General features: G+C 37.4%; 1 protein-coding gene across 3 annotated transcripts in view; it reads left to right on the top strand.

The window, feature by feature from the left end:
• The window catches only part of LOC136829532 (uncharacterized), an 821233-nt gene that overhangs the window by 344241 nt on the left and 461992 nt on the right, over positions 1 to 15000 (top strand). For all 3 annotated transcript variants that reach the window (XM_067088366.1, XM_067088365.1, XM_067088364.1), the window contains exon 3: positions 1 to 763. This exon is cut by the window's left edge and continues 246 nt beyond it. In XM_067088366.1, coding sequence (XP_066944467.1) covers positions 206 to 763 — 558 coding nt within the window. In that variant the 5' untranslated portion in view covers positions 1 to 205. The remainder of the gene's footprint in view (positions 764 to 15000) is intronic.

Genomic DNA, 15000 nt, shown 5'->3' with positions numbered 1-15000 from the left:
AGAAATTTATCGAGTGGTTTTTTATTTACTTCGTTATATTTTTTCACATTGATCGAGTGATGTGACAGTATTGCCCGTGAGACAGTCAAGTGTTGCGCGTCTACACAGAGTGCCTAAGGGCGGCGCCCCATGAGAGGCTGCCCGACTTCATCCCAAGCTTGCCGCCCTACGGTGCCGGCGTCGAAGCTGTTATAGTCCAGTTGTGATGGCCTCCACGCCGAACTATAGCACCGCCTTGAAGGTCTCCCTGGCGGTGCTCCTGCCGCTCATACTGACGGAGGAAGTCAGCGGTTATGTCAGTAACTATGGAGGTCCTCCCCCGGACACCACAGACAGCATTCAGAGCAGAATTATCCCTCCCTTCTCTCCCTCCTTGGAACTGGCCCGCTCTATGGGCTCTTCCCCGGTAACCCCTCAAGGAAACGAAAGTCCTGGGGATGATGGCGCCCTCGGCGACCGGTACAACAGTTACATTGGAGGTCAACAGCGCCAGCTGGAACAGCCCTCCCAACAGCTGGAGCGTCCTAATGGACTGGAGGACGGTGTTCCTCGGGGCATCTCGATCCCTGATGCAGCCTATCCCCGTGACCTCGTGAGCGACAAGGGGTGGCCTAAACCAGATATCAATCCCTTGGGGGAACTGGGGCTCAGCGACGAAGAAGACGAAGAGGAAGACGAAGAAGACTGTCCTCCTCGTCTTGACGAAGGCTACATCACGTGGAGGAGGAGCAACCGGGTTGTCAGAGCCACTCTTCCTCATATGGTGAGTTTTTCACACTTTAAAAACATACGTTCAGTGCCATGCCCTTACACACACACACACACACACACGCACCCTCTATATATATATGTGTGTGTGTGTGTGTGTCTGTATTTCCACTTCTGTTTATTGATGCACCGTTCATCATATACATGTGCATTTATTTATGTGATTTTTAATATATATATTTTCATGTCAATATTTCTGTTCAAATTACCGGTATCAATTATTAGTTATCTTTCATGCTCGTGGGTGTATTGTTATAACACTATAGTATAGGTTATTGCAGGTGTGCTTTCAGACCTTTAAAGGAAGGTCTTAACGTAAGAAACTACCCATAATTTCTAATAATGCTGAGCTTCTGTTTACTTTCGTCGTTATTTGTCTCATCATAAAGAGGAAGATAGCATTTTTGTCCTTACTATTGATGCTGTACATTGCTACGACCTAAAGACAGTCAATATATCCTCGAGGAATTAGCATCCGATAATATGTTACCCATATCCGGCCGTCAGTGCCATGACTATCAAATTTTGGGTGGTAAACAGTTTACCTTACTTTTAGGTGTTATTCATTGTCAAACGTAAAAAAAATATTGTGGTCTATAAACACGAGATTGACAAAAAAATTTGCCTTTTTTTAAGGTGTCAAGCAATATTTAAAAATATGGGTAACTCGACCGAATTTCTTGCTACCGTTTTGGTGCATATTCTGCTCATTCATACAAGAGACGTATTTTTCCCACTTTCATTATTCATTGTAGTTCATATAGGTGACCATTCTTAATACTGAAGAGACCGGGACGGCCATGACTGCCAAAATCTTTGTTGGTTACTGCAAAAAAAATAATAATAATAATAATTTTACCTTTTTCGCGTTTCTTGTACAAAACCAGTTGTCGTCTGATAAAAAAGCATAACAATGTAGTCTGTCAACATGATGTCACTATAGGATTCTGGAGTAATGAACAGTGCAGAGATACGATCTCATACGTTGGAAATTGAGACTGCATTCACTCATTTATTTACACGTTTAGGATCCAAGACTAGATCGTTGCCCTAAATGAAAATCAACATATTTTGAAATTTAGTGAAACCTAAACTTGCTCGAGAGTTAAATTCAGATTGCCATAATAAATATCTTTTGTCATTTATGATGTAGGCTTTTCTGAAATAATACTCCAACCAGTCTACAAGAGTGTAATAGAGTTATAGCTCTATCATACCGTTATTAGTAATTTATGACACTGAGGCATAATTAAATTTTTATGGATGCTCTGCTCTCCTTTCAAGAATCCTTACATATCTCATGGTTTCAGTTCCTGTATTACAAGCATTAAACTGCGAACCACATTCTATATTCATGGACCTATTACCGAAAACCTCGATCTAGGCTGCTTTCTTAACAACTTGTTTACCTGTAACTGGTAACAAAAGAATGCAGTATGCACAGACTGTCGCAAGTTTAACCAAATATCAATAGAACAGAAATCATGCCTAAAGAAAAAGTTAATATATATTGTAGTTATAATTTTGTTCGCTCTTTTTCTTAAATTACTATAGAAAATAACTAACTGTAGAAAAACATTTTTGATCAAGAGAAGGACAGTTCCTACAGAATTTTGGGTATAGGATGCCTTACGTGATACTCTCTCTCTCTGAATATATGGCCAAATTTTGCGCATAATAAAGAAAACCTGCTAAAGCTCCGTATATATACTGTTTCCTTTTCCCATTTCGTATATACAGGATTCATTTCGGTAGAATGCACAGGGCGGGGGCGGGGGTTGGGGGGTGGGCGAGAGACTATTTACGTCATCAATTCCAGGACATGTTGAAAGATTTTTTTTTTGTCCGACGATGATGACAGATTCAGCTAATCCATTTTGAATTCCAATTTAGGGTAATGATCTATTCGAATAAGATCTTTTCACTTGATGGAGTTTCCTTGTAATTATTTCCACTTAACAGGTTTTCATTTATCTTATTAGAAGCTTATCTTCACTTTTTAATTACTGACCGAGCCCCAATATTCACTTGTAAATTGAAGTCAGTTAACATTTTATTCGCGGTGATGAAGCTTAATTTTATTAATCTCCTCACCGCTGATTTATTGTTAACACTAAGCCGCTTCTCTGACAGGTGTGGCTCCAAATAAAAAAGCAACAGTCATTGCCACATTAATCTTTTACCTGCTGAATCGTGGTTCTAGCATAAAGGTGGCAATGGCCTTTAGGATGTTTGTTCCTCTGAAGCTGTCCCCTGGTATAGATTCATTTTTTTTCCTAATCATGGTTGGCAACCCAGAAAGAGACCGTTGCCATACTTATAATGACTTATAACAAAGTGACTTATAATGAAGTATGCATTCATGCCCAAGTAATGGGTTCATTTCATCTTCGTTGTTATCTAATTGTTTATTGTAATAATAAAGGGATCACGTGACCGTGGAAGTTTGCCAATGCAAGGCCTGAGATCCACTGAAGTAGACCTAATAACAAGGACTAAATTTCCAAGAGCTCTTCAGATAACGTATTTAGTTACCTAAAAAAGCCACAATGAGGCCCAAAGAAAAACAGAAGTATTACTGCAATGGATTACGTGTGCAAGCGAATAAAGAAGTATTGAGGTAGTGGGTCACACTGAGGAAATCAGTTAAAATACTAGAAGCACGTTTGTAGCAGGATTACAATATGGTTGCATGGCAAAAGAAATCATAGAAGTACTGGGATTTTTGGGCGACATGAGGCTACAGAGATAATAGGAAATTAGAGGTTTTGCAGCGATGGGTAACAACGAAGACCAAGAACCACAGTAGCATTAGAATCATTGTGGCAGTAGGTAACAATGAGGACCGAGAACAGCTGGACTGATAGAATTATTGCTGCAGAGAATCACCGGCAAAACAGATACAGATTATTGTTACAGTGAAACACAAAGAGGATCCACCGAAAAAATAGAAACATGATGAGACATTGTGACAGTGAATCACAATGAGGCTATAGAGCCCGAGGAGAAATAGGAGCATTATGGCAGTAAATGACAATGAGTCTATAGGGCATGAAGAGAAATAGAAGCATTGTGGCAGTGAATCACAATGAGGCTATGGGGCCCGAGGAGAAATAGAAGCATTGTGGCAGTGAGCCACATTGAGGCTATGGAGCCGGAGGAAAAATAAACACTGTGGCAGTGAAGAACAGTGAGACTATAGGGTCCTGGGAGAAATATAAGCAGTGTGGCAGTGAACCACAATGAGGCTATAGGGCCCGAAGAGAAATAGAAGCATTGTGGCAGTGAATCACAGTGAGGCTATAGGGCCCGAAGAGAAATAGAAGCATTGTGGCAGTGAATCACAGTGAGGCTATTGGGCCTGAAGAGAAATAGAAGCATTATGGCAATGAATCACAGTGAGGCTATTGGGCCCGAGGATAAATACAAGCATTGTGGCAGTGAATCACAGTGAGGCTGTAGGGCCCGAAGAGAAATAGAAACATTGTATCAGTTAGGCTGTAGGGCCCGAGGAGAAATAGAAGCAATGTGGCATTGAATCACAGTGAGACTATAGGGCCCGAAGAGAAATAATATCGTTGTGGCAGTGAATCACAGTGAAGCTATAGGTACCAAGGAGAAATAGAAGCGTTGTGGCAGTGAATCACAGTGAGGCTAGAGGGCCCAAAGAGAAATAGAAGCATTGTGGCAGTGAATCACAATGAGGTTTTAGGGACCAAGGAGAAATAGAAGCGTTGTGGCAGTGAATCACAGTGAGGCTTAGGGACCAAGGAGAAATAGAAGCATTGTGGCAGTGAATCACAGTGAGGCTTTAGGGACCAAGGAGAAATAGAAGCATTGTGGAAGTGAATCACAGTGAGGCTTTAGGGACCAAGGAGAAATAGAAGCATTTTGGCGGTGAATCACAGTGAGGCTATAGGGCCCGAAGAGAAATACAAGCATTGTGGCAGTGAATCACAGTGAGGCTATAGGACCCGAGAAGAAATAGAAGCATTGTGGCAGTGAATCACAGTGAGTCTATAGGGCCCGAAGAGAAATAGAATCGTTGTGGCAGTGAATCACAGTGGGGCTATAGGACCCGAGGAGAAATAGAAGCATTGTGGCAGTGAATCACAGTGAGGCTATAGGGCCCGAAGCGAAATAGAAGGATTGTGGCAGTGAATCACAATGAGGCTATAGGGCACGAAGAGAAATAGAAGGATTGTGGCAGTGCATCACAGTGAGGCTATAGGGCCCGAAGAGAAATAGAAGCATTGTAGCAGTGAATCACAGTGAGACTATAGGGCCCGAAGAGAATTAGAAGTATTGTGGCAGTGAATCACAGTGAGGCTATAGGGCCTGAAGTGAAATAGAAAGATTGTGGCAGTGAATCACAGTGAGGCTGTAGGGCCTGAAGAGAAATAGAAGCATTGTGGCAGTGAATCACAGTGAGGCTATTGGGCCCGAAGAGAAATAGAAGCATTATGGCAATGAATCACAGTGAGGCTATTGGGCCCGAGGAGAAATAGAAGCATTGTGGCAGTGAATCACAGTGAGGCTGTAGGGCCTGAAGCGAAATAGAAACATTGTGGCAGTGAATCACAGTGAGGCTGTAGGGCCTGAAGCGAAATAGAAACATTGTGGCAGTGAGGCAGTAGGGCCCGAGGAGAAATAGAAACAATGTGGCAGTGAATCACAGTGAGACTATAGGGCCTGAAGAGAAATAGAATCATTGTGGCAGTGAATCACAGTGAGGCTGTAGGGCGTGAAGCAAAATAGAAACATTGCGGCAGTGAGGCTGTAGGGCCCGAGGAGAAATAGAAGCAATGTGGCAGTGAATCACAGTGAGACTATAGGGCCCGAAGAGAAATAGAATCATTGTGGCAGTGAATCACAGTGAGGCTATAGGGCCCCAAGAGACATAGAAGTATTGTGGCAGTGAATCACTGTGAGACTATATGGCCCGAAGAGAAATAGAAGCATTGTGGCAGTGAATCACAGTGAGGCTATAGGGCTTGAAGCGAAATAGAAGGATTGTGGCAGTGAATCACAGTGAGGCTATAGGGCCCGAAGAGAAATAGAAGCATTGTGGCAGTGAATCACAGTTAGGCTATAGGGCCTGAAGCGAAATAGAAACATTGTGGCAGTGAATCACAGTGAGGCTATAGGGCCCGAAGAGAAATACAAGCATTGTGGCAGTGAATCACAGTGAGGCTATTGGGCCCGAAGAGAAATAGAAGCATTATGGCAATGAATCACAGTGAGGCTATTGGGCCCGAGGAGAAATAGAAGCATTGTGGCAGTGAATCACAGTGAGGCTGTAGGGCCCGAAGAGAAATAGAAACATTGTGGCAGTGAGGCTGTAGGGCCCGAGGAGAAATAGAAGCAATGTGGCAGTGAATCACAGTGAGACTATAGGGCCCGAAGAGAAATAGAATCATTGTGGCAGTGAATCACAGTGAGGCTATAGGGCCCCAAGAGACATAGAAGTATTGTGGCAGTGAATCACTGTGAGACTATAGGGCCCGAAGAGAAATAGAATCATTGTGGCAGTGAATCACAGTGAGACTATAGGGCCTGAAGACAAATAGAATCATTGTGGCAGTGACTCACAGTGAGGCTATAGGGCCCCAACAGACATAGAAGTATTGTGGCAGTGAATCACTGTGAGACTATAGGGCCCAAAGAGAAATAGAAGCATTGTGGCAGTGAATCACAGTGAGGCTATAGGGCCTGAAGCGAAATAGAAGTATTGTGGCAGTGAATCACTGTGAGACTATAGGGCCCGAAGAGAAATATAAGCATTGTGGCAGTGAATCACAGTGAGGCTAAGGTCCCGAAGAGAAATAGAAGCATTGTGGCAGTGAGTCACAAGGAGACTATAGGGCCCGAAGAAAAATAGAATCGTTGTGGCAGTGAATCACGGTGAGACTAAAGGACCCGAGGAGAAACAGAAGTATTGTGGTAGTAGATCACGGTGAGGCTACAGTGTCACCGGAGAAAAGTAGGAATCTCGTAGCTGGAGGTCTTGCTCATAAGCAGCCGTCGGTGGTGGCCATAATTCATCTCTTTAGGGTAATATTGCGTCGGCTGTCACTTTCCTCTCGCCGGGCATTTATCACCAAACAGCTCCCGAAATCCTGTTAATTATTAAAGGGTTTTCACATGTTAATTCCTGGCGCGGAACTGGTCCCCTCGTTTACAAAATTGCAATTGTGTTTATGATTGAAATTTGGATTGTAATTAGATACTTCAGAAAACCTACAAGAGAGGGCCTTTATGTATTATTATTATTATTATTATTATTATTATTATTATTATTATTATTATTATTATTATATATATGAGAAAGCTTGAAAATATTTTTATAAGCATGTTTTCAAATGGGGTATAAGTATAAACTTTTTTTACTTCACGTACTGAACATGTAAAATTGAGGCACATTCTCGTGAACACTTCTTAATCTCTCTCTCTCTCTCTCTCTCTCTCTCTCTCTCTCTCTCTCTCTCTCTCTCTCTCTCTCTCTCTCTCTCTCTCTCTCTCTCTCTCTCTCTCTCTGTGAGAATATATTTAATTTGAAAACGTTAGTCTATATTTTCTTAGACTAGTTAGAAATCCTCTCTCTCTCTCTCTCTCTCTCTCTCTCTCTCTCTCTCTCTCTCTCTCTCTCTCTCTCTCTGTGAAAATGTATTTAATTTAAAAACGTTACTGTATATCTCCTTTCTGTTTAATTTGGAATCTCTCTCTCTCTCTCTCTCTCTCTCTCTCTCTCTCTCTCTCTCTCTCTCTCTCTCTCTCTCTCTCTCAGATAAAAAGGAACTTTCGGGCCTTGGGGGTGATGTGTTATTCTCGCCAAAAAAAAAAAAAAAAATCAAGCAACGATATCTTGCTCTACGTTGCGTGCTGCCAGAACTTAATAAATTTTTAGCGTAGGGAAGTGCGTCATAAATTCCAAAATGAGGAGGAAAAAGCTCTGATAAATTCACCAGCTGAAAGGAAAATGCTGATAAATTCTGCAACGTGGATGGAGATTTAAATTACCAGATAACAGAAATAATGCGAGAGTAAATTGTTAAAATAAAGGATGTCAAGTTTTCAAAAAGTTGCTTCTTTATGTAACTAAATGATGAAAATAAAAATAACAGTGTAACGAAATTAAGAAAAATAAGAGATTTAGGACAAATAAAAGAAATTGATGGTGTTATAGATAAAGAAAAAATAACACATAGTACTAAGAATTAAAGCACACCACTTTTTGAATGATAAAATCTTGTGACTATTTTCCTACTGACTCTAAAACCTGTACCAGATTTTGCTGGCATGGGAAACCTTTGAAATATTTGCCAAGGACGTGTGAGACGCGCTATATTTTTCTGTCTTTACTTAATGCTGAATCGCTGAGTAGGTTTCTTGTATATGCGGCTCAATGTTAAGGAATTCTGGAACAGTAACTATACTATCATCTGATCATCAGGAGAATTAAGAATGATCTCAGATTAATGTTGCATATTTTAAATGTTCTTTATTGCGAGATATTTAAGCTGCTCAAGTGAAAGAATAATATGAGAGGTGCATTGTTTCATTTCTATTGATTATTAAGTTTTTCTCCTGTGATAATCTTCAAAACTTAATTCGAAATATGAAGATGAAATATATAAAACAAGGATTGCATTTTTCAAATACCATCTGTTATCGTACTTTTATACTTTAATTTTCTTTAATTCTGCCTATTGGATACCTAAAGAGATATGTTGATCATTTTACTTGTTTCCGAGCGGTTGCAGGGTAAACTAACGACCATTTCCTTTTCAAGTGATGGTACCTCCTTTCTCTTCTCTGCCTTAAATGCTATTTCGTCCTATCTTTTAAGCCATAAGATCTACATATTCTAATAACGCCACAAAAGAAAAAAAAGAATTACTTGGAAATATCTTGGAAAATTAGGTAATGCCATAAATAATGAAAAGGAAAGCAACTATAGCGCAGTGTCTTGTAAACATCATTCACGTTTAAGTAAGACGTGTAACAAAATCAGGGACTATGTAAAATAATAGGAAAAGAAATTTTTATGTAAAATAATAGGAAAAGAAATTTTTATGTAAAATAATAGGAAAAGAAATTTTTCAACGTCTGTCGTTAGAGGGTTTTTAAAGGGTTATTAATTTGATCGGCTGAAATTAGTCACTGAAATTAGTCACAGAGTCGTATTTTTTTCCGAGTGTGTCATATAGAAACATTTTTTATCATAAGCTGTCAAACCTAGGTGATTTATTGCATAATTTGTCAAGCGAGCAAATTGCACTAAAGCTGGACGCACAAAGGTCAACATGAATCAGACAAAAACTTTATTCATACTAACATTAGTGAGGAACAGTATATATATATACATACAAAATATATATAATATATATATGTATATATATACAAATACATATATATATGTGTGTGTGTGTGTAATTGTAATAGCCACAATGCCCTCTTAACTTCTGGAATTCTTTGTGCTTTTTGAATGCGCTTGTCACTACAAAGCCTTCAGGTCCAAGTGCAAGAAATATGAAGAAATTACGATGTCTGGTTGCGGGAAACGAACCCGGGTCCCATAATCAGAACAAGATCCTATTGCTGACCTGTAATATTGAGGACCTCGTTCTGATTATGGGACCCGGGTTCGTTTCCTGCGACCGGACATCATAATTTCTTCATATTTCTTGCACTTGGGTCTTAAGGCTTTGTAGTGACAAGCGCATCCAAAAAGCACGAAGAATTCAAGAAGTTAAGAGGGCATTGTGGATATTACAATTACATTTACATACATATCTGGTAAATAGTGACCAGTAGATTCTACACACACACACACACACACACACACACACACACACACACACACACACACACACACACACATATATATATATATATATATATATATATATATATATATATATATATATATATATATATATATATATATATATATATATATATATATATATATATATATATATATATATATATATATATATATATATATATATATATATATTTGTGTACACATATATATACATATATATATACACACATAAATAAATATATATAATGTGTATATATATATATAATATATATATATATATATATATATATATATATATATATATATATATATATATATATATATATATCGAACTTCTCGCACTTTTTTGGGGCACGTTTATCACTGCAAGCCCTTCATCCGAGGCAGGAATAACTGAAGGATTTTCATCTTTTACGTAGCCGTACTCGACCCATACACAAGAGACTCCATCGACAACTCACTAGCGTAGTTTTGTTACAGTAATGAATGTGGCATTAGCACATCGTCACCGGGTCAAGTCCTGCCGTGGTAGGTGTAACTGTCTTCATTTTACCCGACAGAGATAAAAGACTAGCAGTGATAAGCTTATAAAGAAAAGGGTGAGGTAGTCGAGTAGTAAAATTATTATTATGGCTTTTGAAATACATACATACATACACACACACATATATATATATATATATGTATATATATATATATATATATATATATATATATATATATATATATATATATATATATATATATATATATATATATATATATATATTATCATAAACTGGGTTCTCGGTGTGGATGGAAATTGTAACAATTTATTATTATAGACTGCCTTCATACCAGGGGGGATCCAAGATTATGAACAAAAAGGAAAACTAGTGGAACTCACCTTAGAATCTTCCTTGATTTACATAAATAATGAAGGTCACCATTTGGAATTAGAATTCATTTGCAATCAGAAGGGTTTTATTTACAGAGAAGGGGGCAAATATGTGAGACCAAAAATGTAGCAATTTACAGACACATAAATCACATATGATAGATCAGTAATGCAGTAATTTACAGACACACAATGTAAATATGAGGGGCCTTAGATACAACAATCCATGTTAAAACAAGCGACTCAGTTATGCTAAAATGCATTAATTCACAGACAGTAATACATTGGAAAGGGTGAATTCCAGGATAATGGCAATTAGTTAATGAAGATGATTTCTGTGTGGGCAACGGATTCTTGCGATCAGGCTGCAACCAGGAATCGTGGCGAAATTTGGATGACAGTCATTAACGGGTCCTCGCATAGATTTGTGAACTGGACAGGGTAGGGTGGCTCCTGGGCCTGCAGATGCTTGCGCTGGGCATGAGAGACTCGGCCGGTTACGGAAGTTAGTTTTCACTGGTGTAAAAGGAGAGACCGCATGTGTGTCTCGGGTGGCAGTTCTGCTCAGAGTCATTGCCTGGGAATCCAGTGTGCACCTTCCACAGTTGTTTGCTTCGAAGTCTAGGCCTACGTCGATCTGCAAAGAGTCATACAGCCAACAAAGGAGTGGAGAAAAAGTAGATCCTAAGATTAAGTACTTAGAGGTTAAGTTCCTATCTCACAGCCTGGATGCGCCTCCCATTCCCCTAGCGGATCGGCCGCTCCTATATTGCGTGATGGGGGTGAGGGGGTTTTGGCTGTTGTTTACCCCAGGTCAGCTGAAGTGGGGCTTCCCCTACATGAGTTCAAACAGGCGCTAACTGTCCTTTCTTAGTTGAAAATACACTTGGTCTACCTCTCCTGTCATGTTTTCTTGGCCCAACAGTCAAATGAAAATTAAATTATTCCCTGAATAAATTAATTTCTAGCTGTCAGACGAGGAGGGATAGAAATCTTTGACAATATATATATATATATATATATTATATATATATATATATATATATATATATATATATATATATATATATATATATATATATATATATTAACTTTATCACTTGCACAATTTTTCTGTACATTACTACAATTACTAACAGGACCTCATTGAGACTAGATGGTATCTAGCGAAGATATTTATTGAAAAATAAGTTACAAGCTTTCCAGGACTAACAGTCCTTATTGTAAACTTGATATATTATATATATATATATATATATATATATATATATATATATATATATATATATATATATACATATATATATATATATATATATATATATATATATATATATATATATATATATATATATATATATATATATATGTATATATATGTGTGTGTGTGTGTGTGTATGTGTATGTGTATGTGTATGTGTGCGTGTGTTTGTGCATAAGGTGAAAAATGCACGACCGCACTGAAAGTATGTAACAAGTATCCATATTAATATTCACGTTAATAATTACGTTAATAATTGAAACATGATGAAAACGGCGCACTTTTGCCCACTTTTGTAGAAGTTTTGAGAAATCTAAGTGTTGGCGTTATCTCGCTACTTTTGCAATGAGTTTCACCAATTACCATGAATATCATTGTGGAACCTTGTTAAATATTAACGCATACACAAACATATATATATATATATATATATATATATATATATATATATATATATATATATATATATATATATATATATATATATATATATATATATATATATATATACTCGTATAGTGTGTGTGTGTGCGTTTATGTGTGCATATGTATGTGTGCGTATGTGGAGATATAACACAGGAAGTCTTACTTTCAAAAAAACTTTTCATAAGCATTGTTTTCAGGAAGTTAAAATTATTTCCTATAATAAATTTGGATTTCGAGAGAAAAAATTACTGACTGACAAATCCACCATTAGAGAAGACGATGTTAAACATCCTTCAGCCAAGAACCAGTTCACTTCATCCTTGCCGAGACTAGAGTCTGTCTTGATTTCTTTATTGTGTACAGAATTTTTTGGTATAATAATTCAAAGTTTTACGTTATTATTATTATCACTAATGATGTTTTTGTTATTGTCATTCATATTGTGTGGAGACTTTTAAACGAAACTTGAGGACCATTGACTTTTCGAGTGGAATATTCATAATGCAAGACGCTAAATAAAACTCAAACTATCACAACAAATAAATAAGTCACAAACAGCAAATGAAGATAGAAAACTGTCAAACAAACATATTGCCTAACAACAAAAGAGAAACAAACCGATGCTGAGGAATAGTTGCTATATGCCTCGTTAACCTCGCGGGTGCTCGTAAAGAAGCTCAAATGAAAATTAGTTGTTAGTCATTCTTCCCTCACATATCTATTTTCCCCTTTATGTCTTTTCCATAACAATGGCCATCCTTGTCTTCATACGAGAGAGAGAGAGAGAGAGAGAAGGGAGGGTGGAATTCTCCCTTTCTTGGGCGCAGGTGGTGTAATTGGTGCTAATCCTGTTTGTTCGGGTCTGATCCAAGATAATAATAGGAGAAACATGTCTGAGAAAGATCGTTTAATTTCTTATTTTAGGACCGAAATTCAATATCCGTGAGAGAAAGTGGAAGATCTCTGGAAGAGAATTGCTGGCGTTCAGCCATCACTAGGGCGTGGTCTTGAGGATAAAAAAGTAGCGAGAGAAGAAAAGCGAGGGAGGAGGACGACGACGACGAAGAGAAGAAGGGAGTTGGACGAAAGCGAAATACGAAAACGTCGTTGAGACGAATAACGAAGATTTTACCCAGATTGACGCACAGGTGCAATGTCGGTGAGAGACAAGACGATCCTTCTCAAGAGAAAAAAAAAAAAAAGATAGGAAGAGATAAGGTTAGAAAGGAGAAGGGCTGAATAGTCAAGGATCCTGAGGTAACAATAGAAGACCAAAGGGAAGGAATATCAGCTCTGAATGATGCAGCCAAGATTTCTTAAATGCTGAAGTAAGCATGTACGCTCGTGCCTCCAACGTATCTGCTTCGGTTCCCGGATCTCGGGTTCTCGAAATGTTTCGCCTTCTCGTCGTTTCAAATTGTTCGGTCGTTTTTGATGTGACGCCTAAAAATCCGCCTTTAGAACCTTTCCAGTAGGAGTTCGCAGTCACATTATACAAAAGAAAAAAAAGAAAAATATATATATATATATATATATATATATATATATATATATATATATATATATATATATATATATACATACATACATACATATACATATACATACTGTATGGACAGGTGGAAAGTTATGTATATATACAAAAACATATATATATATATATATATACACATGCACATATACACACTTATATATGTATATATTTATTCCATATTCACAGTGCCGAAATATGGTTTCAACGTTTTAAATAGTATTTATCTCTATTATATATATATACTTATATATATATATATATATATATATATATATATATATATATATATATATATATATATATATAATATACCTACCTATGGTATTGATAAAACATTTTCATCAGAGCAGAGAGAATATGGGAGGCAGTCAGGTGGAAACAACATATCACATGTCAGTTTTCTATTTTATCTTTATTTCGCGACGTTTTGCACTTTGACATTCCGCTTGTGTTAATGAAGTTACCATACGCTTCAAGTGGAATTTATATATGTTCTTCATTATTTTATTTTTGTCAAACAATAAAACTCACACTGTAAAACTTCATACTCCATCTGTTTTTTGTTTCATTCAGTTTGCATATAATCTCCTCTACAGTTTAATGACCTCTACGTATTATATTTAACGATTTTGATTTCTATTCATTAGTATAACGTTATATTTTATTACCTATTTTATCATATTTTATTCGAATTATTTTGCGTGATGTAATTCATTACCTTCGTTCTTTTGTTAAGACAAATAAGCGGGTAGCAAAGTCTGCCGCCCATCTAGTAAAAGCAGTTAGCGACAATAAAGTCAATGTCTCAGCCGCGCTAAGTAAGCCAGAGTGACATTTACCTCCTGGCCATGTTATTTATACACCATATTACGTAACAGTATTACGTAACGTTGTGTACAGGGTCAGCGGCGTTCATTTATTCATTTCTCATCATTACCGGTATTATTGTTGGTGACGCTAAACTTTCAATTGTATTTAGCCTCGTGTATTTAACAGTAATTTAATAGAGATTTCGTGTACGTCGGTTCAGTTATTAGAGATGTAATTCGGTTAAATTCCACAAATTACAAAGAGCCCAATTCATTGACCTGGATGGAATGATTGATTAAAGTTGCTTTGTCATATTCTATTTAGTGATAGACAACTCTTCTATATTTAGGTAAATCGAAACAAATATAGAAAGACTTAGATAATTACAAGAGAATTCTTAGGTAAGCCGCTCCAGTTGAAGAGAATACTTAAATAATTTTAATCTGTGATGAGAACCTATAAATATTTAGATACGTTAGAGCAAAGGACAACAT

The sequence above is a fragment of the Macrobrachium rosenbergii genome, chromosome 44 (assembly GCF_040412425.1).
Source record: "Macrobrachium rosenbergii isolate ZJJX-2024 chromosome 44, ASM4041242v1, whole genome shotgun sequence".
Lineage (NCBI taxonomy): Eukaryota > Metazoa > Arthropoda > Malacostraca > Decapoda > Palaemonidae > Macrobrachium > Macrobrachium rosenbergii.
Note: the sequence above shows the minus strand (reverse complement) of the source record. Positions and strands in the feature narration are given on the sequence as shown.